Raw genomic sequence first — 26,509 nt, forward strand, 5'->3', positions numbered from 1 at the left:
AGAATAGTGGCGGCGACTTTGGGGGTGGCAGATTAGGGGTTAATAAATGTAATGTAGGTGGCGGCGGTGTAGGGGGCGGCAGATTAGGGGTTAATAAAATAATGTAGGTGGTGGTGGGCTCCGGGAGTGGCGGTTTATGGGTTAATTAGTTTATTTTGTTGCGGCGGGGTCCTGGAGCAGCGGTTTAGGGGTTAATAAGTATAAAGTAGGTGGCGGCGGTGTAGGGGGCGACAGATTAGGGGTGTTTAGACTCAGGGTTTATGTTAGGGTGTTAGGTGTAAACATAACTTTATTCTCCCATAGGAATCAATGGGATATCGGGAAGCAGCGAACATGAGCTTTAACTGCTTTCAGACCCCCATTGATTCCTATGGCATCCGCCGCCTCCAGGGTGGCAGATTGAAAACCAGGTACGCTGGACCGGAATAGTGGCGAGTGTACCTGGTGGATATTTGTTAACTTCCAAATTAGTCAGATAGTGCCGAATTTGCATTTGGAACATCTGTAATGACGTAAGCATCGATCTGTTTCGGACTGAGACCGGCGGATCGTATGTTACGTCACAAAATTCTACTTTTGGCAGTTTGTAGGCTTTCATAAATATGGAGAATCAAGGTCTCCACAATTACGCTGCGGAATTCCAGCATATTTGTGGTTGACGGCTTGCTAAATAGAGATAACAATGTATTGTACTACTCTCACCCAGAGAGCAGACACTTCTTTCATGTACTATTCTCACCCGTAGAGCAGACACTTCTTTCATGTACTACTCTCACTCAGAGAGCAGACACTTCTCTCATGATCGTTATACTTTTATACAAACTCGTTTCCTTGTGTTTAAGAGACAGGTTATGATAGTCTGATTAATTTAATCAGACTATCATAACCTGTCTCTAAAACACAAGGAAACTATTTTTTATAAAAGTTCAATGATCCTGAAACTATTGTCTGCTCTCCGGGTGAGAGTACATTGTAGAAATCAGGGAATTCATTAGTGAGAATTTGAGTAAAAAATATGCATTGCAGATACTTAACAAAGTGACATTAATAAAGGATGTGACACACTTTACTAGAGTGAGTTGTTCCTCTGAAGAAACGCATGCTTCTGTAGAGAGGGTGGGTGGTAGTTGGCAAATCTGAGCTGCCACTTTAATTTCAAGGCTGTTTTAAGCATGCCTTCTCTGAACATGCAGCTGATAAAGTCTGCCGGAATTCCGAGAAAGCTTGACATTTGCCAAATACCACCCTCCCCTCTCTACAGATGCCTGTGTTTCTTCAGAGGAACAACTTGCTCTCGTAAAGTTTGCCCTGATGGGCCTATCTGTCTGTTGCGGCAGGCTTCTCCTTCTAGTTTAGGCAGCGCATTCCGCAGATAATTTTTTTCTTCTGTTAACCTGCTCACATATCCCGTAAGCTCTGCATTTTGAGCTAGCAATTTCTCAGTAAGGCAAAAGTATAATATATAGATCCCAGAGGGGTACCCAATAGAGGAGCGCTCTCCAAAAAAAAGAATATGGAATAAAATAAAATGTATAACAATAATAAAAATTGCTGTAAACCTAGTAATCAATGCGGTAATTAGTAAACCAATCAAAATCTAAAATGAAAATAAAACTAAAACATAAAGTTCATGTGTAGAAACTTGCTTGTTTTCCAATGCAGTTAAAAAAATCCTCTGTAGGCGATGAACGTGATTCGTTCAGGCAGCTCCTCTTGACCCGGTGGAAGGTAATTCTATAAGAATAAAATAAGGAGAGGGCACCTCATAGTGTAATACGTCCTTTGTTATAGGTGTATGATATTGGTAAAAAGAGGCTTACCAGAAATTATGGCACTGTACTGTGACCAGTGCTATCAGACGGACTAGCGCTTACAGCGGCTAGCACACTGTTTCCCCGTGTTCCTCGTCAGGTGCAAGATCAAGCAAATGTAACAGCTCAGATAGTAGAAGATGGACAACACCGGAACAGCAAACAGGCTGACAACTTCGTTAATGCTTAAAACGTAAACACTTTATTCACATGCAACGCGTTTCTCGACCACAGACCGGTCGTTTCATCAGGCAATTTGTAAAGGCGGATACAATGTATAATCATTGCTACAATTAAATACATTTTCAAGGTAAAAAGCAGAAGTTGTCAGACTTAGAAGTGTCCAATGGGCACAGGTAATACAAATGAATAGGTGATCTTGTAAAACGGTTCCCCAGGTGAAGGAGGTATAGTCACTGATACAAATAATAAAATATTCAAATGTGAGCCATGCTGTATGATTGGTCCATATTCCTCATTATAAACATCTCATCAATACAGTCTACCGTGAATATAAAAAACATACGTTGATACACAATAAAAAATATTTTATCCTATATAAATAAAAACAGTATAAAAATGCTGTGGTATTTCTCATGAACCACAATATTCTACCTATACATTTTTATGGTACGGGATAGGAAACTTATATGGCTTTTTTAGAGGCTTATATGCACAAATGTCAATCAAATGCTTTATTTATAATACAACAAAGCGACTAATAAAAAGGGAAAGAAAGGATCATACTATTAATATAAATTAAAATGGTGATAGTCCATATATATCTGATATGTTTGGATTTTTTATCTAGGACTAAGTGTATTAATAGATTAAATGCTTGCGCCAATATAAAAAAGAACTCGTGCCTAAAACTAAAATAAACTAATGAGTGGGCAATCTAATGTAGTAAGTAAATAGTATTTATGAATGAGAATATAAACACAATTAACAGCAGTGTTAATGGAACACCAGATATCACTGCCGTTTCAAAAATGGTCCAGATTAGTTTTTTTCCTTGCTCATAAATCAAATCTATTCGCATTATCAAAATATTTGAATTTTACCATATTCGTTGCTCAATAGATGTACTTTATGAGCAATGAGAACGAATTGGCTGTATCTCTCATTATGAAGCCTACAATGTAATTACCAGAAAACTTGTAATATTAGTTATTTAGTTAAAATAAAACTATAAAACTGACCGATGTGTTGATCGGTACGTGGTATATTTTTAAAAAGTATCAGTGATTGCAATATTCATCAGAATCACCTATGTGTTTTAAAAAGTTTCATAGGTGTATCTCCCAATATTCATATAAATAATCATAACGGAATACTGGTTGTGGTGATATTAACCAAAATGTTTTGTGTGAATTTATAGAGAAATATCTGTGGATTTATAAAGATATTTTATGTAAATATGTAAAGACTCATGAACATTGTATATTACGGCCAATATCAAAATACTAGGTCTACAATCAACTTATGATGATATTGGCCAAAATGCATATAAATATATAAAACTAATGGTCATTATGTATTGAAATGTTATTAGTCAGGTTGTTTAGCCTATTCTTATTTTGGAAAAATGAATTTCAAATTATTGCAACTGTTTTAATAAAAAAAGAGAATAATATAATGTTAAACAGATAAAGTTGTGAACGTGTTGAAACATGCTAAAGTATATCGTTAGTAATATGAACGTGTAGGCATGTGTTGTTATATAAAATTACCAATGAAGTGAACATGTAATAATTAAAATGTATATGTTAATCTATGTGTCTGATATGATGGGGAACTTATATATCTCTGTATATCTAAAATGGTAACAAATATATGGTGATATGTGGTTCACCTACAGTGAACAGTCTACGTGAACAAAAGGAAATGGAACATGTTGGTCATAAAGGCAAACAAATATGAATAAGCTAGTGAAAAACTACCTAAATATCTCACATAGAGGACAATGAATCATCTATAGTCTACAGTCTGTGTGAATCAAAGGGAATGAAGTGATTGAATCAGCAAAGGATTAGAGCTATTGGCATATAGACATTTGTTATAGAACCAGGTATATTAGTTAAATTAAATTAAGCATAAATATAGGTCTATGAAGTCAAAAAGACTGAAAATAATAATAATATAAAATTTTAATTGAAGGCTGCTAAATCAAGATTTGCGTTTAGATCTGATGGATAAAGTGTTTTTAGTTTGTAAATCCAATAGGTCTCACGTTGTCTCAGTTTAATTAATCAATTAATCGTCTGATTTTTAGATATTTAGGTACTTTTTCACTAGCTTATTTATATTTATTTGCCTTTTTGACCAACATGTTCCATTTCCTTTTGTTCACATAGACTGTTCACTGTAGGTGAACCACATATCACCATATATTTGTTACCATTTTTAGATATACAGAGATATATAAGTTCCCCATCATATCAGACACATAGATTAACATATACATTTTAATTATTACATGTTCACTTCATTGGTAATTTTATATAACAACACATGCCTACACGTTCATATTACGAACTATACACTTTAGCATGTTTCAACACGTTCACAACTTTATCTGTTTAACATTATATTATTCTCTTTTTTTATTAAAACAGTTGCAATAATTTGAAATTCATTTTTCCAAAATAAGAATAGGCTAAACAACCTGACTAATAAAATTTCAATACATAATGACCATTAGTTTTATATATTTATATGCATTTTGGCCAATATCATCATAAGTTGATTGTAGACCTAGTATTTTGATATTGGCCATAATATACAATGTTCATGAGTCTTTACATATTTACATAAAATATCTTTATAAATCCACATATATTTCTCTATAAATTCACACAAAACATTTTGGTTAATATCACCACAACCAGTATTCCGTTATGATTATTTATATGAATATTGGGAGATACACCTATGAAACTTTTTAAAACACATAGGTGATTCTGATGAATATTGCAATCACTGATACTTTTTAAAAATATACCACGTACCGATCAACACATCGGTCAGTTTTATAGTTTTATTTTAACTAAATAACTAACACCTAGATTTAGAGTTCTGCGTTAGCCGTCAAAAGCAGCGTTAAGGGCTCCTAACACTGCTTTTGGCCGCCCGCTGGTATTTAGAGTCAGCCAGGTAAAGGTGTACCGCTCACTTTCAAACCGTGACTTTTCCATACCGCAGATCCCCTTACGTCAATTGCGTATCCTATATTTTTATGGGATCTGCCTAACGCTGGTATATAGAGTCTTGGCTGAAGTGAGCGGTACACCCTCTACCGACAAGACTCCTAACGCCTATGAAAAGGCTGTAGTTAAGAGCTTTATGGGCTAACGCCGGTATATAAAGCTCTTAACTACAGTGCTTTAAAGTACACTAACACCCATAAACTACCTATGTACCCCTAAACCGAGGCCCCCCCACATCACGGCCACTATAATAAACTTTTTTAACCTCTAATCTGCCGACCGCACATCGCCGCCACCTACATTATCCCTATGAACCCATAATCTGCTGCCCCTAACATCGCCGACACCTACATAATATTTGTTAACCCCTAATCTGCCCCCCCAACGTCGCCGCTACCTTATCTACACTTATTAACCACTAATCTGCCGACCGGACCTCGCCGCCACTATAATAAATGTATTAACCCCTAAACCGCCGCACTCCCGCCTCGCAAACACTAGAATTACATTTTATTAACCCCTAATCTGCCCTCCCTAACATCGCCGCAACCTACCTACAATTATTAACCCCTAATCTCCCGCCCGCACCGTCGCCGCTACTATAATAAAGTTATTAACCCCTAAACCTAACTCTAACCCTAACCCTAACACCCCCCTAACATAAATATAATTTATATTAAACTAAATAATATTCCTAAAATTAACTAAATTATTCCTATTTAAAACTAAATACTTACCTATCAAATAAACCCTAATATAGCTACAATATAACTAATAATTACATTGTAGCTATTTTAGGATTTATATTTATTTTACAGGCAACTTTGTATTTATTTTAACTAGGTACAATAGCTATTAAATAGTTATTAACTATTTAATAGCTACCTAGTTCAAATAATTACAAAATTACCTGTAAAATAAATCCTAACCTAAGTTACAAACCTAACACTACACTATCAATAAATTAATTAAAAAAATTACCTACAATTACATACAATTAAATAAACTAAACTAAATTAAAAAAAAAAATAAATTATAAAAATTAAAAAAAGATTACAAGATTATTAGTCTAATTACACCTACTCTAAGCCCCCTAATAAAATAAAAAAGCCCCCCAAATAAAAAATGCCCTACCCTATTCTAAAATACAAAAGTAATCAGCTCTTTTATCAGCCCTTAAATGGGCTTTTTGCGGGGCCTTGCCCCAAAGTAATTAGCTCTTTTGCATGAAAATAAAAATACAATACCCCCCCAACATTACAACCCACCACCCACATACCCCTACTTTAACCCACCCAAATCCCCCTTAAAAAAACCTATCCCTAACCCCCTGAAGATCATCCTACCTTGAGTCGTCTTCACTCAGCCGAGCCGAATTCTTCATCCAAGGTGCGCAGAGGAGGTCCATCATCCGGTAGAAGTCTTCATCCAAGCGGGGCAAGAGAGGTCTTCCATCCGATTGAAGTCTTCATCCAGGCGGCGCCTTCAATCTTCATCCATCTGGAGCAGAGCTGAGCCATCTTCAAAGGAGCCAACGCGGACCCATCCTCTTCAACCGACGCCTACTCGCCGAATGAAGGTTCCTTCAAATGACGTCATCCAAGATGGCGTCCCTCGAATTCTGATTGGCTGATAGGATTCTATCAGCCAATCGGAATTAAGGTAGGAAAAATCTGATTGGCTGATTATATCAGCCAATCAGATTCAAGTTCAATCCGATTGGCTGATCCAATCAGCCAATCAGATTGAGCTTGCATTCTATTGGCTGTTCCGATCAGGATGAAGACTTCGGACCCTCTTCTGGACGGATCGGTGATACCCGGCGTGGTGAAGATAAGGTAGGAAGATCTTCAGGGGCTTAGTGTTAGGTTTTTTAAGGGGGGTTTGGGTTAGATTAGGGGTATGTGGGTTGTGGGTTGTAATGTTGGGGGGTATTGTATGCTTATTTAAATGCAAAAGAGCTGTTTTCTTTGGGGCATGCCCCGCAAAGGCCCTTTTAAGGGCTGGTAAGGTAAAAGAGCTGTTAACTTTTTATTTTAGAATAGGGTAGGGCATTTTTTTTTATTTTGGGGGGCTTTGTTATTTTTTTAGGGAGCTTAGAGTAGGTGTAAGTAGTTGAAAATTCTTGTAATCTTTTTTTATTTTTTGTAATTTAGTGTTTTTTTTTTGTAATTAAGTTTAGTTGATTTAATTGTAGATAATTGTAGATAGTTTAGTTAATTAATTTATTGATAGTGTGGTGTTAGGTTTAATTGTAACTTAGGTTAGGATTTATTTTACAGGTAATTTTGTAATTATTTTAACTAGGTAGCTATTGAATAGTTATTATCTATTTAATAGCTATTGTACCTAGTTAAAATAAATACAAAGTTGCCTGTAAAATAAATATAAATCCTAAAATAGCTACAATATAATTATTCGTTATATTGTAGCTATATTAGGGTTTATTTTACAGGTAAGTATTTAGCTTTAAATAGGATTAATTTATTTAATAAGAGTTAATTTATTTCGTTAGATAAAAATTATATTTAACTTAGGGGGGTGTTAGTGTTAGGGTTAGACTTAGCTTTAGGGGTTAATACATTTATTATAGTAGCGGCGAGGTCCGGTCGGCAGATTAGGGGCTAATACTTGAAGTTAGGTGTTGGTGATGTTAGGGAGGGCAGATTAGGGGTTAATACTATTTATTATAGGGTTTGCGAGGCGGGAATGAGGCGGTTTAGGGGTTAAGAAATTTATTAGAGTAGCGGCGAGGTCCGGTCGGCAGATTAGGGGTTAATAAGTGTAGGTAGGTAGCGGCGACGTTGGGGGGGGGCAGATTAGGGGGTAATAAATATAATATAGGGGTTGGCGATGTTAGGGGCAGCAGATTAGGGGTACATAGGGATAATGTAGGTTGCGGCGGTGTGCGTTCGGCAGATTAGGGGTTAAATTTTTTTGCGGTGATGTGGGGGGACCTCGGTTTAGGGGTACATAGGTAGTTTATGGGTGTTAGTGTACTTTAGAGCACAGTAGTTAAGAGCTTTATAAACCAGCGTTAGCCCATAAAGCTCTTAACTCCTGACTTTTTTCTGCGGCTGGAGTTTTGTCGTTAGAGTTCTAACGCTCACTTCAGCCAAGACTCTAAATACCAGCATTAGAAAGATCCCATTGAAAAGATAGGATACGTAATTGACGTAAGGGGATCTGCGGTATGGAAAAGTTGCGGCTGGAAAGTGAACGTTAGACCCTTTCCTGACTGACTCTAAATACCAGCGGGCGGCCAAAACCAGCGTTAGGACCCCCTAACGCTGGTTTGGACGGCTAACGCAAAACTCTAAATCTAGGCGTATGATCTTTAAAATCTGAGTTAAATGCTGCAATGTTACAACAAGGTGAGAATAGAAAAATAAAAAGATCCGCTTTTCCATGAGTTAACTCTACTTCTCTCCTTCAGAGGGGGAAGATATAGGGTATCTGCAGACAGCCTCCATATTGTGCTTTTTAATAGCGCCAGTCCCAAGTCTCAGCCTATTCTTGGCCTCCACTCCTGCTGGGATGCCACAGATGATGTTTTCACTGCCTAGGTAGCGGTATTTAGGTTGATGTTCCTAGTCCTATAACCACCTGATCCATTCGTTGGCATCTCTGCTATTTTCTGACTGCTCTCATATTAGCATTCCGCCACTCCCCCTAACGTTCATGGCTCTTTCTTATGCATCAGCATCATCACCTCTTGCTGGGCCCAGTAGTTATAAACTTTTAAGCAGTAGGTGGCAGCAGCATTTGCACAATATATAACATTGCTAGAAGCATTGTTGCAAAATCGCGGCCATATTGTGCTCTAGACATATGGAGAACAATATGAGCCTACCAGAGCCTACCTAGGTAGGCTTTTCAATAAACAATGAGAACAAAGTAAATTTGATAATAGAATTTTAAATTGTACACTCTATCTGGAATGTGAATGACAATCTTTGGATTTGTGTCTCTTTAATATGAAGTAGCCTCTGTTTAAAAAATAAGCATATTATAGTCTTTGCAGTTATACATTTCTGCTAACATAGACAAACCCTTTAACTAAACTCACCTTGACACTGATGTACAATGACAAGATCAACAGTTTTAGAAATCTCATCAGCAACCTTTGACCTACAAATAAATAAAAACACAGGTCACAATAAAGAAATGTGATCCACTCCAAGCAAGTGTGTATTAACTGTGCTGTGAATGAGGAAGAATCAAACTATATATTTTTAAGAGAACTGAAAGCAAAAAAAAAAAAAAAAGATTCAGACAAGAGTGCAAGTTTTATAACACTTTGAAAAATACTTAAATTTTAATACGTCAGAGCACAGCTATGTAATGTCAGGAACATGAGCTATATGGGAGCAAAGACTTAGGGGCCTATATGGGAGCAAAGACTTAGGGGCCTATATGGGAGCAAAGACTTAGGGGCCTATATGGGAGCAAAGACTTAGGGACCTATCCGATATTGTGGATCATGTCTGCTGCACATCGATAAATGCCAATAGCATACGATCTGGTGAGCTTCTGGTGCAATACCGCCCCCTACAGATTCGCGGCCAATCGCCCGCTAGCAGGGGGTGTCAATCAACCCGATCATATTCGATCGGGTTGATTTCTGTCCGCCGCCTCAGAGCAGGCGTACAGGTTATGGAGCAGCGGTCTTTAGACACACGGGGCATCAAGCTCCATACGGAGCTTAATAAATATGCCTCTTAAGCCTAGATTCAAAAAGATCCCCCAATATTTTCAAGCATATTTACTTTCAGCTCACATTCATTAGCTTTTCATTCACGTATTTTCAGGCTTATTTTATACACAGTCACAAACAACCTGGGAACAGCCTATTTTAGACAATCTCTACCAAGCAGGGCTGGTAAGTGGTGACTGGCTTAGCAGAATATGATCATATTGTGTGACTAAGATCCCATTTTATTTAAAGGCATTTATAACAGGCAACATTTTTTTGCAGCATAAATATAAGTCAATATTATTGGGAGATGTTAATCACAATTTTATTTGAACTATGTAAGTATATTTAGCTGATAGAAGTATATTTGTTTTTGCACCTCAAATATAAGCCAATATTTTTTTTTGCGAGATGTTTATCCCAATCTTATTAGAAGCTATGTAAGTATATTTGGCAGACAGAAGCATATACAAATATGCCATGAAAGAGTGGACTTAAGTGGCTGGATGTGCACCAATACTTTTTGTTGTTCTGTAATTGTTTTGGTCACTTCGGTAGCACTCCCACAATATGTGTGTTAAGATTAAACAGTCGTTTTGTGGTGTGCTTAACCAAAAAACCCCTTTGTTGTATCTTTTGAATAGGGAGCTTACAAAATCCCTCCCCTTTGGTTAATGCACGCCACCCAGCCCATGTGTGTTCCAGATAATGTAATTGTTTTATACTTAATAAGCTAAAAAGCTTCACACAGTGTAGACATGACTTGCTGCAGTGTGGAAACTGGTTAGTGTTAGGACCAGTCTATATGGGACACCCTGTAAGTGGTGACTGGCTTAGCAGAATATGATCATATTGTGTGACTAAGATCCCATTTCATTTAAAGGCATTTTTAACAGGCAAAAAAATTTTGCAGCATAAATATAAGTCAATATTATTGCGAGATGTTAATCCCAATTCTATTTGAACTATGTAAGTATATTTAGCAGATAGAAGTATATTTGTTTTTGCAGCTCAAATATAAGCCAATATTTTGCAAGATGTTTATCCCAATCTTATTAGAAGCTATGTAAGTATATTTGGCAGACAGAAGCATATACAAATATGCCATGAAAGAGTGGACTTAAGTGGTTGGATGTGCACCATTACTTTTTGTTGTTCTATATATATATACAGTGAGGTAAAAAAAATATTTGATCCCCTGCTGATTTTGTACGTTTGCCCACTGACAAAGAAATGATCAGTCTATAGTTTTAATGGTAGGTTTATTTGAACAGTGAGAGACAGAATAACAACAAAATCCAGAAAAACGCATTTCAAAAAAGTTATAAATTGATTTGCATTTTAATGAGTGAAATACTTATTTGATCCCCTATCAATCCATTTCTGGCTCCCAGGTGTCTTTTATACAGGTAACAAGCTGAGATTAGGAGCACTCTCTTAAAGGCAGTGCTCCTAATCTCAGCTTGTTACCTGTATAAAAGACACCTGTCCAAACAAACAAACATGAATGTAAACCAGCACAGATCCACTCAGAGTCCCACAGTGAGAACTGCCAAACTCACTTCCGTTATTACTCCTAAAAGACACCTGTCAACAGAAGCAATCAATCAATCAGATTCCAAACCCTACACCATGACCAAAACCAAAGAGCTGTCCACGGATGTCAGGGACAAGATTGTAAACCTACACAAGGATGCAATGGGCTACAAGACCATCGCCAAGCAGCTTGGTGCAATTATTCGCAAATGGAAGAAACACAAAATAACTGTCAATCTCCCTCGGTCTTGGACTCCATGCAAGATCTCCCCTTGTGGAGTTTCTACGATCATGAGAACGGTGAGGAATCTGATCAGAACTACACAGGGGAATCTTGTCAACGATGTCAAGTCAACTAGGACCATAGTCACCAAGTAAACAATTGGTAACACACTACGCTGTGAAGGACTGAAATCCTGCAGCGCCCGCAAGGTCCCCCTGCTCAAGAAAGCACATGTACAGGCCTGTCTGAAGTTTGCCAATGAACATCTAAATGATTCAGAGGAGAACTGGGTGAAAGTGTTGTGGTCGGATAAGACAAAAATCAAGCTCTTTAGCTCAACTCAACTCGCTTTGTTTGGAGGAGGAGGAATGCTGCCTATGACCCCAATAACAAAGCAAAATGGAATCCAGCACACAATCTAAAGGAGTGAACCCACCAAGAGCTACTAACTGGCTCTCAAAATGGAAATGACAAAGAATAGCAGAGGGTCTCCAATGCTGCAAATAATTCTTTATTATATTGTCAGGATACTGCAGTATGGATCTATTTGTAGAAAGGTTAGCAGCAGATTTTAATACATTTCTGACAATTTGTAGCATCTGTAGTGCAACAGATTAATATCTTGTAATTGTTGCTTACTACAGTTTGCAATTCTATATACAGTCAACCAACCTAAAGAGTCTCTTATTTCCCTAGGCTAAAGTTTCTACTGATATGTATACATAAACATAAGCTCTTAGAACTAAAACCGGTTAACAGAATACTAAAATGATACAGCTATAATAGTTTAAATTCTGAGTTAAGAATCTCTCAATACATCTAGAAAGTATAAAGTTAGTAAGAGTTTGTTCAGGAGAATTTCATTACTGCAGTTCACTTAGGTGCATATATTTCAAAAGGAACAGGAAAGAATTAGAATATCCACTAGATTCAAAGTACATTTCCCAAAGAAACAAGTAACAGGTGACACAGTGTGTTAGTGCTTACTTGGTTAGATTGCAATCTGTGCTTGGAAGGTAATCTGGATTGTTCAGAGAGGTCTGAATCTCATGGAGCTGAAAACAGTAACAGAGGTAGGTATGCAGCACAGTGTGGTCTGTGTAAACAAAGTGGAACAAAGATCTCTCAGGCAGAACTGCTCCAGCTCAGGAAAGAGGCTGGGATGTCAGCTGCAGTACACTTCTCTCAGTAGGAAACTTAAACAACAGTCAGTGTAACCCAGCTGAAGAAGTAGAAGCTGTAAATGCAAAGAAGGAAATTTCCACAAAATAGAAGTAAATACAAAGTGAGCAACTGAAGAAAATTAATAATCAGATAGGGAGATTTAAATGGCTTCAGTTATCACAAGCAAATGGCCATGATCTGTTGCAAACAAATTTCCAAGCAATTTGGAAAGGAAACCCTGCCTCCTTTTAAAGACAGCTGAATCCTCAAGTAATTAAGGAACCTTAAAAAAACAGTACATGACATATATGTTCATATCCAAGACACGATCATAAAAGCCACAACGTTTTGGGGCAAATGCCCTTAATCATGTGTTAAAATTACAAACAGGTGGGCATGTCCACACATCAACTCTGTGCGGTCGCATTTTCAGGAGCTCCAGAAGAGGCTGAGTTAATTCACTTATTACTTCAACCAATTCACAGCATACTAAGAAGGAAAGTTATATTTCAGGTCCACAAAGTTTTGTGGATCATGTACATATGAAATTTGCTGTACTCATGACTCAGGAGCAACTGAACAGCATATCGAGGCCTACAGTGGCGGCTATCTTCTAGGCTGAGCAACCTCCACCCGGTAACACGGATCATTTGCCTCATTGGAACCAAGGAATATATATACAAAAACAAAAGCATATTCTGACACATATGAATTTGTGACAGTATCATCAAGAGACCATATAATAAGCCGATTACCGACAACTATGTGGGACCAGCAGCTAACACTACGCTTGGACGAGCTCCCTACACAGTTTGAGCTAAAGATCTCTGCTATACTAGAGAGATATCCCCTGGAACACCTACAATTCATAAAAACCAGAGTGCATGCTGCTAACTTGTCCCCCACTATCGTGGAAATCAATCCTGGCAAGAATCTACAAGCCGAGGCGGAACAGCATGGCGCTCAAAATACAAAGCTTACGCATGATCAACTTTGTGTCGCAACAGAGCATGGCGATCCATCACTTCCAACAACCAAAAAGATAGCTGACAAGTTAATAGAGGAGGCGCGGAATTCTGTAACTGGTAACAACGTAGGTACTGGTTTGCCTCGGGATCAATATATGGAAGACGGGAGAGTTTTGCTGTGTTTGGCACCCAATGAGAAAATAGCCATAGGGGGCACACAAGCCATAGGAACTAACTACCACAAACAAGGAAGAATATCTATATTCACAAAAGGAGATTATTCCGGAGAACTTCAGCATTATCACCTGCTAAATCTTTATGCTTCTCTTTGAGATCCAACACAGCTGCACTATCTTCAGTCACAATGACTTACGAGATATGCACTTCCTATGGATCGTCTATACTTTTATGCAATATACTTGTTCTATGAATCTTGGAACCTACATTATTGTCCCATCTCTCCCAATTGAAGAACCATCAGGACTGACTTAATATTATTGCCCCCTATCAGCCACAAATCCACTAGGACGGTATATATACTATGTCCATTTCACTTGCTTATAAATGTTCCACACAATGAATGTTCTTGTTTATACAGTTTAAATAATTATGGATATTACTGTATAGTAGTCTAATTTTGCATTATCCCAACGTTACTACTGCAGTAGACTTTAATTTCATATCCTATTACTTTCAAAGTGATCTACTTCTGTTAGAGGTTAAGTTAATATGTTGTTCTTGCCCAAAAGACTCTTTTAATTTTTAAGTTGATTTGATGTATATCTAAGGTTACATATGTTAAGAGAAACTCATTGTCAAAACCTGGGCTACCCTCATTTCTTATCTAGTCAGGGCTAAAGGATAATATAAAATAACTAAATTTAGAGCATTTGAAAACACCCTTTCCTAGAATTACCTCCAGAACCGCTGCTTGCGGCCGGGGCTGCAGGGATGAGATATTATAATGTTTTCTTTCTTTTTTTTTTTTTTTTGGTTCAATAATTTTTTTATTGGGTTTACATATGACACCCAAAAACCAACGACAAATCCAGCGAGTTTCATAGAAAACAGTGGTACATTTATAAATTAAAATAGATAAGATACACTAAAAAAAAATGGGGGAAGAAAAATATGATTTAAACGGTATGCCATCATTCATCAGCAGCCAGTCGGTCTTGCGCGTTTCGGCTGGTAAATAGCCTTATTCATAGACCATACAGAGTATCTGGTTTACACCCTTTAATAGCCTGGTCAATGGCAATCAGGGGTGTGCAGCTGATGAGTGATGCATACCTTGATTAACCAATCATGGCACAAATCTTTATACCGTTATCAATGTGGGATGTTATAATTCACACTTTGATTGTGAGTATAAGGCAGGAAACATGTACATAAAAATATTTATAAACACTTATATAATTAATACAACATACATTTTATATAGAAAGGGCCACCAATAGCAATAGAATTGCTTGAATTACTAATAGTTTTTAGTCATAGCTTTTGCTAGTGCTGTCCCCTGATTGAGAGTCAAAGACAGCATATGAGATATATTTTATCCTCATAAATAGTATACTTTGTTTAGTTTTAAGTAATCAAACTGATAATTGCCTGTTGGTTAAAGGAATACAGTAAATAGAGACAAACAATATTGTGTACTATAATGTCTCATATATGTTAATTACATTGCATGGAGAGCGACTGCAATAAAACCTATTGTTCATTTTTTATGTTGCCAATGGTTTATGATATCACCTACTGCATTAAAGCCTTTTGAGCGTCTTGTTTGCAGGGTGAATATCCAAAATGCCTCTCTATGCAATAACCTATGTAACCTATCGCCTCCTCTAGAAGTATGTGTAATGTGTTCAATAACCTGCCATCTGAAGCTGGTAACAGATTTATTATGTTGGTAGATAAAGTGGTGTACTAAATATGACACATAAATACTCTTGTCTATGTTGTTGAGATGCTCCCTAATACGTGAGCGTGCCTCCCGTGAAGAACACCCCACGTATTGCTTATTACTCTGGGGGGTAGTTATCAAGCCGTCAACCTCAAATACGCTGGAATTCCGCAGCGTATTTGTGGCGAGGCTGATTCGCCTTAGTTATCAAAGGCTACAGACTGGCAAAAGTAGAATTTTGTGACGTAAACTTCGATCCGCCGGACTCAGTCCGACACAGATCGATTCTTATGTCACTCCAGATGTGTGGCACAATCTGACTACTTTTGCTAGTTATCAAAAAACTAGCAGGTACGCTCGGCACTTTTACGGCCCAGCATACCTGGTTTTCAATCCGCCGCCCTGGAGGCGGCAGATCCCATAGGAATTTGAACATAGCGAAAGTACAAGTTCGCTGCTGCCAGACATCCCATTCATTCCTATGGGAGCTGTCTACACCTAACACCCTAACATGTACCCCAAGTCTAAACACCTCTAATCTGTCCCCCCTACACCGCCGCAACTAAATAAAATGATTGACCCCTAAACCGCCGCTCCCGGAGCCCACCGCAAGCTACTCTATACATATTAACCCCTAAACCGCCGCTCCCGGAGCCCACCGCAACCTATATTAAATTTATTAACCCCTAATCTGCCCCCCTACACCGTCGCTACCTATAATACATTTATTAACCCCTATCCTGCCCCCCACTACACCGCCGCCACTGTAATAAAATTATTAACCCCTAAACCTAAGTCTAACACTAACCCTAACACCCCCTAACTTAAATATTAATTAAATAAATCTAAATAATATTTCTATTATGAACTAAATTAATCCTATTTAAAACTAAATACTTACCTTTAAAATAAACCCTAATATAGCTACAATATAAATAATAATTATATTGTAGCTATGTTAGGATTTATTTTTATTTTACAGGTACCTTTCAATTTATTTTAACTAGGTACAATAGCTATTAAATAGTTATTAACTATTGAATAGCTTACCTAGCTAAAATAAAGAGAAATTTACCTGTAAACTAAAAACTAGCCTAAGTTACAATTACACCTAACACTACACTACACTTAAATATATTATTCCTATTTAAAACTAAATACTTACCTGTAAAATAAACCCTAAGATAGCTACAATGTAATTAATAATTACATTGTAGCTATCTTAGGATTTATATTTATTTTACAGGTAACTTTATATTTATTTTAGCTATTTAGAATAGTTATTAAATAGTTATTAACTATTTAATAACTACCTAGCTAAAAGAAATACAAAATCACCTGTAAAATAAATCCTAACCTAAGTTACAATTAAACCTAACACTACACTATCATTAAATAAATTACCTACAAATAACTACAATTAAATACAATTACATAAACTAACTAAAGTACAAAAAATAAAAAAGCTAAGTTACAAAAAATAAAAAAAATAAGTTACAAACATTTAAAAAAATATTACAACAATTTTAAGCTACTTACACCTAATCTAAGCCCCCTAATAAAATAACAACCCCCCCCCCAAAATAAAAAAATGCCCTACCCTATTCTATATTAAAAAAGTTCAAAGCTCTTTTACCTTACCAGCCCTTAAAAGGGCCTTTTGTGGGGGCATGCCCCAAAGAATTCAGCTCTTTTGCCTGTAAAAGAAAAATACAACCCCCCCAACATTAAAACCCACCACCCACATACCCCTAATCTAACCCAAACCCCCCTTAAAATAACCTAACACTAATCCCCTGAATATCATCCTACCTTTAGTCGTCTTCACTCAGCCGAGCCACCATGGAACTGAAGAGGAGACCCGGACCGGCAGAAGTGATCCTCCAAGCGGCGCTGAAGAAATCTTCCATCTGATGAAGTGATCCTCCAAGCGGCGCTGAAAAAGTCTTCCATCCGGGCGATGTCATCTTCCAAGAGGCGCTGAAGAAGTCTTCTATCCGGGCGATGTCATCTTCCAAGCCGGGTCTTGAATCTTCATCCCGCTGACGCGGAACATCCTTCTTTACCGACAGACTACCGACGAATGAAGGCTCCAAGATGGCGTCCCTTCAATTCCGATTGGCTGATAGGATTCTATCAGCCAATCAGAATTAAGGTAGGAAAAATCTGATTGGCTGATTGAATCAGCCAATCAGATTCAAGTTCAATCCGATTGGCTGATCCAATCAGCCAATCAGATTGAGCTTGCATTCTATTGGCTGATTGGAACAGCCAATAGAATGCAAGCTCAATCTGATTGGCTGATTGGATCAACCAATCAGATTGAACTTGAATCCTAATCCTAACATAGCTACAATGTAATTATTAATTATATTGTAGCTATCTTAGGGTTTATTTTACAGGTAAGTATTTAGTTTTAAATAGGAATAATTTATTAAAGTATAGTGTAGTGTTAGGTGTAATTGTAACTTAGGTTAGTTTTCAGTTTACAGGTACATTTCTCTTTATTTTAGCTAGGTAAGCTATTAAATAGTTAATAACTATTTAATAGCTATTGTACCTAGTTAAAATAAATTGAAAGGTACCTGTAAAATAAAAATAAATCCTAAAATAGCTAGAATATAATTATTATTTATATTGTAGCTATATTAGGGTTTATTTTAAAGGTAAGTATTTAGTTTTAAATAGGATTAACTTAGTTAATAAGAGAAATATTATTTAGATTTATTTAATTAATATTTAAGTTAGGGGGGTGTTAGGGTTAGTGTTAGACTTAGGTTTAGGGGTTAATAATTTTATTACAGTGGCGGCGGTGTAGTGGGGGGCAGGATAGGGGTTAATAAATTTATTATAGGTGGCGACGGTGTAGGGGGGGCAGGATAGGGGTTAATAAATTTAATATAGGTTGCGGCGGGTTCAGGGAGCGGCGGTTTAGGGGTTAAACTATTTATTTATTTGCGGCGAGGTGTGGGATCAGCAGGATAGGGGTTAATAACTTTATTATAGAGGGCGACGGTATAGGGGGGGCAGGATAGGGGTTACTAGGTATAATGTAGGTGGCAGCGGTGTCCGGGAGCGGCGGTTTAGGGGTTAATACATTTATAAGACTTGCGGCGGGGTCTAGGAGCGGCGGTTTAGGGGTTAGTAACTTCATTTAGTTGCGGTGGGCTCCGAGGGCGCCGGTATAGGGGGTAGAACAGTGTAGTTTAGTGTGAGTGCTTAGTGACAGGCTAGCAAGAAAGCTGTCAAACAGCCGAAGAGCAGCGAGATCGGATGTGTGATAACTCTCACAGTCCGCTGCTCATCGCCCCGCGGCTTTTTGACAGCTTTATTTGATAACTTAGGCGAAATTTTTCAGGTTTGCGGCGGCGATGTGAGGCGAGCTTAGGCGGGCGTATTGGGCCGGCGAAGGCAGGAAAGTTGACACGTTGATAACTACCCCCCACTGTGTGCACTCCGCTAAGTAGATTACGTATTTGGTACGACAATTAGTACAACTAGATGACAGAAAAACTCTGTGTGGTTTTCGATTGGAATCTATCCGTTACATTTGCATGGCTGCAGGCTATGCAATTTGAAAAGTGACACAATTTGAAAAGTACATTATCCCAACGTTACTACTGCAGTAGACTTTAATTTCATATCCTATTACTTTCAAAGTGATCTACTTCTGTTAGAGGTTAAGTTAATATGTTGTTCTCGCCCAAAAGACTCTTTTAATTTTAAAGTTGATTTGATGTATATCTAAGTTTACATATGTTAAGAGAAACTCATTGTCAAAAACCTGGGCTACCCTCCTTTCTTATCTAGTCAGGGATCTAGTCAGGGCTAAAGGATAATATAAAATAACTAAATTTAGAGCATTTGAAAACACCCTTTCCTAGAATTACCTCCAGAACTGCGGCTTGCGGCCGGGGCTGCAGGGATGAGATATTATAATGTTTTCTTTTTTTTTTCTTTTTTTGGTTCAATAATTTTTTTATTGGGTTTACATATGACACAGCAACATTTTTAAACAAAACATGCTTTTAATGATTGAGCCACAATTTATACACCCCAAACATGGGAAAATCCCACATTTTTTTTATTGATGAATTGTTGTTGTTGATTTTTGCCAGAGCCAATGTCAGCTTTAATCAGTACATCTCGCAAACTTTTGCTGCGATTATAAGCTGGCATTGGGAACTGGCAAAATTCCTCTATGTTGGGATTGCAACCAATAAGTATACCCCAATGTTTGCGAATAATTTTAAATACTGTCTGACTTTGTTTAGAAAATGTAGATACAAAAGTTACTCTCTTATTGTAATTTTTCAAAAGTTTTGGTTTCAACAATGTATCTCTGTGAATAGGTGATACCTCATCTATAACACTTGTAATAAGACTCTAAGGGTACCCCCACGCTTAAAATATTGTCAATGTAGCGCCACCAAGTGGTGCCACACTGATGAAACAACGAATTTTCAAAGACAAAATTCTCCTCAAAGGAGTTTATGTATATATTGGTGTAATATGGGGCGACGTTGGAGCCCATAGCGGTCCCCTGCAACTGAAGGTAAAAAGTATCTTTAAATAAAAAATAGTTATTATACAAAATAATTTAAAGTAGTTGCAAAATAAAAAAAAATATCTGTGCACTAGAATGGGAACCAGCAGAATATAGAGCATGTTTGACAGCACCCAAGCCACTTTCATGCAAAATTGACGTGTACAAAATTGCAATATCCAGACTCAACAGAGTGAATTCAGTTGCAAGTTATTTAATTTGACCAAAAAAATAATTTGTATCCTTTACAAATGTACTTGACTGCTCCACCAGGGGTCTCAATATTTTATCCAATTATATAGAGATATAGAGCAACCTAGGACTTTTGAATTTTAGTCAGGATGTATAATACCAGTGTTATAGGGTCTTTGACAGTGGATGATAGGCAGTGATAGGCAGTTTTGACATTGATGATAGCATTGTCTAATGCAAATTTGATGATAATTTAAATCTCTTTAGTAATTTTAAATATTGGGTTACCTGCAATGATGACATATACATTACTCATATTTAGCTGTTGATACACCTCCCTTTTATAGTCAAGTATGTTAAGAATGACAGTCGCACCGCCCTTGTCAGCCGGTTTCAAAATCAACTTGTCATTGGTTTTAAGGGCTTTCAGGTATGCTTGATCAGCTGATGTAAAGTTGACAGACTTGGCTATACCACTGCATTTGTGATGTTTAACTCATGACTGTAATTTGTCTAAATCTGCTAGCACAAGACGTTCAAAAGTTTCTATATTAAAATGTATGTTGGAGGGACAAAAATAACTTTTATTATACAAACCCAAATCTCTGATGTTAAGGAATTTTTTTCATTAGCAATAAAAAAATATAATTTTTCAACAATCAGTAATTTAGTGCCAGTGGTGCCCACAGATTGATAATTTGTAGACAAAAGATGCTTACTTGCTTGGAGGTATCTCCCAGCAAGGTATTAGCATGTTAATATTTCAATCTTATATGGCGAAAAAACTGAAGATATCCCTTCTCAAGTTAAAAAAAATCACAGTCACTATAAGCACAAAAAGACAGACCTTTCTGTAGGATTGCAGACTCCCTCTCGCTCAATGGACAGTCCAATATGTTGACCACTATGTCTTGTTATGGGATCGGGTCATCCTGCGTGATGACATCTTGTCTGTTTTTTGCGCTTCTTGAGCGCCTTTGGCTGTAGCTCCGATGTATGCGGCCTCGCTGCCTGGACTGCCTTCTCCCTCTCCCTGGGAAAAATCCACCGACAATTCTGAGCTGCTCCCCATAGATGCGCCTTGGTGATACTGTCTCCTCCTAAACCCAAGACTGATGTGGCGTTCTTTACCTTGGGGGTAAAAAATCCAGCGATAGACTCTGTTAGACGAATAATCTAATAATCAGCACAAAATATGTACCTAAATTATGTCAAGTTCTTATACAGTAAACTGAAATTATAAAAAAAGCTTTAAAGCCTTACTTTAAAGCTTTCTTTAAAGCTTTTTAACATTTCAGGTTACTGTATAAGAACTTGACATAATTTAGGTACATATTTTGTGATAATTATTTAACTTTTGTGACAACTATTTTCTCTTTTTTCTCTGTATAGGTCAGGGGCGTATTAAGGCATAGGCCAACAAGGCCGGTGCCTAGGGCAGCAGATTTTTAAGGGGCAGCAGAATTTTGAGTCCCTAGGGCCACTCTACTGAACTCAGGGCCGGGTGGCTAAATCAACCAATTACTAATGACTTAAATGGCTGGCACAGCTATTGCTATCCTATGGTATTGTATGTGGGTGCGCATGACATGGTGACAGTGGAGGCGGAGCTCACTTGCACGGCCTGGACTGAGAGGGAATGCAGTATTCTTCCTGGCTCCACCGTGTGATTGAGACTCACACAGACTACACAGTGCAGTGTGCACTACAACGTGACCACTGTGAAACAGCATATGCCTTTCTCCCTTCAATACATCTTCATTAGACATTAAAATACTTAAACGCATTAGTCACTAAATACTTGTACATTTACTGTTTGTCTATCTGTCATACATGCAAAGAATAAGTATTTATTGCTGAATCTATACAACTATGTGACTTAAAACACAACTGAAAATATGTTGTATGCATTTAATACATTCAGAAACAATACAAGTATATACTTTATTATGATTGTATCATGTGACTTTATCCCCTAGGATACCATTCCTAAACCTATCATAACTACTGTTGTATTTTTTTTAGTACTTTTAAAGGCCAGTTTGTATATCCATTACATATTTATCCAAGCAGATATTTTGCTTAAATAACTGTCAATCACCAAAGAAGATGTTTAAGGTTAAACAACTACCTACTGACGAACTATTATACAGTGAAGGATTTTTTTAATGTCTTAATATATATATATATATATATATATATATATGTGTGTGTGTTTGTGTGTGTGTGTGTGTGTGTGTGTGTGTGTGACCAGTGTGAATGCAAGCCCTGGTGAACATCTACTTAAAAAGACATTTTTTTTTTTTTAATTTTTTACACCCTGCCCCAAAAATATTATGGCTAAAAAAAGGCCTTAAACCTGGGGTGGGGTGGGGTGGGGGGGGGGGGGGGCAGCAGAATTTTGAGTGCCTAGGGCAGCACAAAACCTAAATACGCCCCTGGTATAGGTACTCTTGATTCCCTAGAGAAAAATATTTTTTTTATTTGTGTGGTTATGCTGGTCCTGATGTGCTTCTTGCCTTGTAACATATTAGGTCTGTTGTAAAATATTATTCTCATTCGGCTAGATTTAGAGTTGGGCGGTAGCCGTCAAAACCAACGTTAGAGGCTCCTAACGCTGGTTTTGGGCTACCGCTGGTATTTGGAGTCAGTCAGGAAAGAGTCTAACGCTCACTTTCCAGCCGCAACTTTTCCATACCGCAGATCCCCCTACGCCATTTGCGTATCCTATCTTTTCAATGGGATATTCCTAACGCCGGTATTTAGAGCCTTGGCTAAAGTGAGCGTTAGAAGTCTAAAGTCAAAACTCCAGCCACAGAAAAAAGTCAGTAGTTAAGAGCTTTCGGGGCTAACGCCGGTTTATAATGCTCTTAACTACTGTGCTCAAAAGTACACTAACACCCATAAACTACCTATGTACCCCTAAACCGAGGCCCCCCCACATCGCCGCCACTCTATTAAAATTTGTAACCCCTAATCTGCCGACAGCACACCGTCGCCACCTACGTTATCCCTATGTACCCCTAATCTGCTGCCCCTAACATCGCAGACACCTACATAATATTTATTAACCCCTAATCTGCCACCCTCAACGTCGCCGCTACCTACCTACACTTATTAACCCCTAATCTGCCGACTGGACTGCACAGCTACTATAATAAATGTATTAACCCCTAATCCGCCTCACTCCCGCCTCAATAACCCTATAATAAATAGTATTAACCCCTAATCTGCCCTCCCTAACATCGCCGACACCTAACTTCAAGCATTAACCCTTAATCTGCCGACCGGAGCTCACCGCTATTCTAATACATTTTTTAATCCCTAAAGCTAATTCTAACCCTAACCCTAACACCCCCCTAAATTAAATATAATTTTTATCTAATGAAATAAATTAACTCTTATTAAATAAATTATTCCTATTTAAAGCTAAATACTTACCTGTAAAATAAACCCTAATATAGCTACAATATAAATAATAATTATATTGTAGCTATTTTAGGATTAATATTTATTTTACAGGCAACTTTGTATTTATTTTAACCAGGTACAATAGCTATTAAATAGTTAATAACTATTTAATAGCTACCTAGTTAAAATAATTACAAAATTACCTGTAAAATAAATCCGAACCTAAGTTACAATTAAACCTAACACTACACTAGCAATAAATAAATTAAATAAACTACCTACAATTCCTACAATTAAACCTAACACTACACTAGCAATAAATTAATTAAAAAAAAAATACCTACAAATAAATACAATTAAATAAACTAACTAAAGTACAAAAAATAAAAAAGAACTAAGTTACAAAAAATAAAAAAATATTTACAAACATTAGAAAAATATTACAACAATTTTAAACTAATTACACCTACTCTAAGCCCCCTAATAAAATAACAAAGACCCCCAAAATAAAAACATACAATACCCCCCCCAACATTACAACCCACCACCCACATACCCCTAATCTAACCCAAACCCCCCTTAAATAAACCTAACACTAAGCCCCTGAAGATCTCCCTACCTTGTCTTCACCACGCCGGGTTCACCGATTCGTCCTGGCTCCGACGTCTTCATCCAAGCCCAAGGCTGAAGATGTCCATAATCCGACTGAAGTCTTCATCCAAGCCGGAGCTGAAGAGGTCCATGATCGGGCTGAAGTCTTCATCCAAGCGGGAGCTGAAGAGGTCCATGATCGGGCTGAAGTCTTCTATAAAGCTGCATCTTCAATCTTCTTTCTTCCGGATCCATGTTCATCCCGCCGACGCGGAACATCCATCTTCACCCACGACTTCCCGACGAATGACGGTTCCTTTAAGGGACGTCATCCAAGATGGCGTCCCTCGAATTCCGATTGGCTGATAGGATTCTATCAGCCAATCGGAATTAAGGTAGGAAAATTCTGATTGGCTGATGGAATCAGCCAATCAGAATCAAGTTCAATCCGATTGGCTGATCGGATCAGCCAATCGGATTGAACTTGATTCTGATTGGCTGATTCCATCAGCCAATCAGAATTTTCCTACCTTAATTCCGATTGGCTGATAGAATCCTATCAGCCAATCGGAATTCAAGGGACGCCATCTTGGATGACGTCCCTTAAAGGAACCTTCATTCGTCTAGTCATCGGAAGAAGAGGATGGATCCGCGGTGAAGGTCTTCAAGATGGAGCCGGTCGTCATCGGATGGAAGAACATAGAAGATGCCTCCTGGATGAAGATGTTTGCCGGTCCGGATGTCCTCTTCTGCCCGCTTGGATCAAGACTTCAACCGGAGGATGGATGTCTTCAGCCCCCCGCTTGGCTTGGATGAAGACATCGGAGCCTGGACGGATCGCTGATACCTGGCGAGGTGAAGATAAGGTAGGAAGATCTTCAGGGGCTTAGTATTAGGTTTATTTAAGGGGGGTTTGGGTTAGATTAGGGGTATGTGGGTGGAGGGTTGTAATGTTGGGGGGGGGTATTGTATGTTTTTTTTTACAGGCAAAAGAGCTGAATTCTTTGGGGCATGCCCCGCAAAGGGCCCTTTTCAGGGCTGGTAAGGTAAAAGAGCTTTGTACTTTTTTATTTTAGAATCGGGTAGGGCATTTTTTTATTTTGGGGGTCTTTGTTATTTTATTAGGGGGCTTAGAGTAGGTGTAATTAGTTTAAAATGGTTGTAATATTTTTCTAATGTTTGTAAATATTTTTTTATTTTTTGTAACTTAGTTCTTTTTTATTTTTTGTACTTTAGTTAGTTTATTTAATTGTATTTATTTGTAGGTATTGTATTTAATTAATTTATTGATAGTGTAGTGTTATGTTTAATTGTAGATAATTGTAGGTATTTTATTTAAGTAATTTATTGATAGTGTAGTGTTAGGTTTAATTGTAACTTAGGTTAGGATTTATTTTACAGGTATTTTTGTAATTATTTTAACTAGGTAACTATTAAATAGTTATTAACTATTTAATAGCTATTGTACCTGGTTAAAATAAATACAAAGTTGCCTGTAAAATAAATATTAATCCTAAAATAGCTACAATATAATTATAATTTATATTGTAGCTATATTAGGGTTTATTTTACAGGTAAGTATTTAGCTTTAAATAGGAATAATTTATTTAATAAGAGTTAATTTATTTCTTAGATAAAAATTATATTTAACTTAGGGGGGTGTTAGGGTTAGGGTTAGATTTAGCTTTAGGGGTTAATACATTTATTAGAGTAGCGGTGAGATCCGGTTGGCAGATTAGGGGTTAATAATTGTAGGTAGGTGGAGGCGACATTGGGGGGGGGGGCAGATTAGGGGTTAATAAATATAATATAGAGGTCGGCGGTGTTAGGGGCAGCAGATTAGGGGTACATAGGTATAATGTAGGTTGCGGCGGTGTACGGAGCGGCAGATTAGGGGTTAATAATAATATGCAGGGGTCAGCGATAGCGGGGGCGGCAGATTAGGGGTTAATAAGTGTAAGGCTAGGGGTGTTTAGACTCGGGGTACATGTTAGGGTGTTAGGTGCAGACTTAGGAAGTGTTTCCCCATAGCAAACAATGGGGCTGCGTTAGGAGCTGAACGCTGCTTTTTTGCAGGTGTTGGGTTTTTTTTCAGCTCAAACAGCCCCATTGTTTCCTATGGGGAAATTGTGCACGAGCACGTTTTTGAAGCTGGCCGCGTCCGTAAGCACCGCTGGTATTTAGAGTTGCAGTGGCGGTAAATTATGCTCTATGCTCCCTTTTTGGAGCCTAACGCAGCCCTTCTGTGAACTCTAA

General features: G+C 37.6%; 1 protein-coding gene across 1 annotated transcript in view; it reads right to left on the bottom strand.

Annotated features, from left to right (window-relative positions):
• LOC128639040 (NXPE family member 1-like) overlaps nt 1-26,509 on the bottom strand; it is a 49,644-nt gene that overhangs the window by 13,540 nt on the left and 9,595 nt on the right. Inside the window, exon 3 of the mRNA XM_053691181.1 lies at nt 9,090-9,151. Coding sequence (XP_053547156.1) covers nt 9,090-9,151 — 62 coding nt within the window. The remainder of the gene's footprint in view (nt 1-9,089; nt 9,152-26,509) is intronic.

This window comes from Bombina bombina, chromosome 8, assembly GCF_027579735.1.
Source record: "Bombina bombina isolate aBomBom1 chromosome 8, aBomBom1.pri, whole genome shotgun sequence".
Taxonomy (NCBI): Eukaryota; Metazoa; Chordata; class Amphibia; order Anura; family Bombinatoridae; genus Bombina; species Bombina bombina.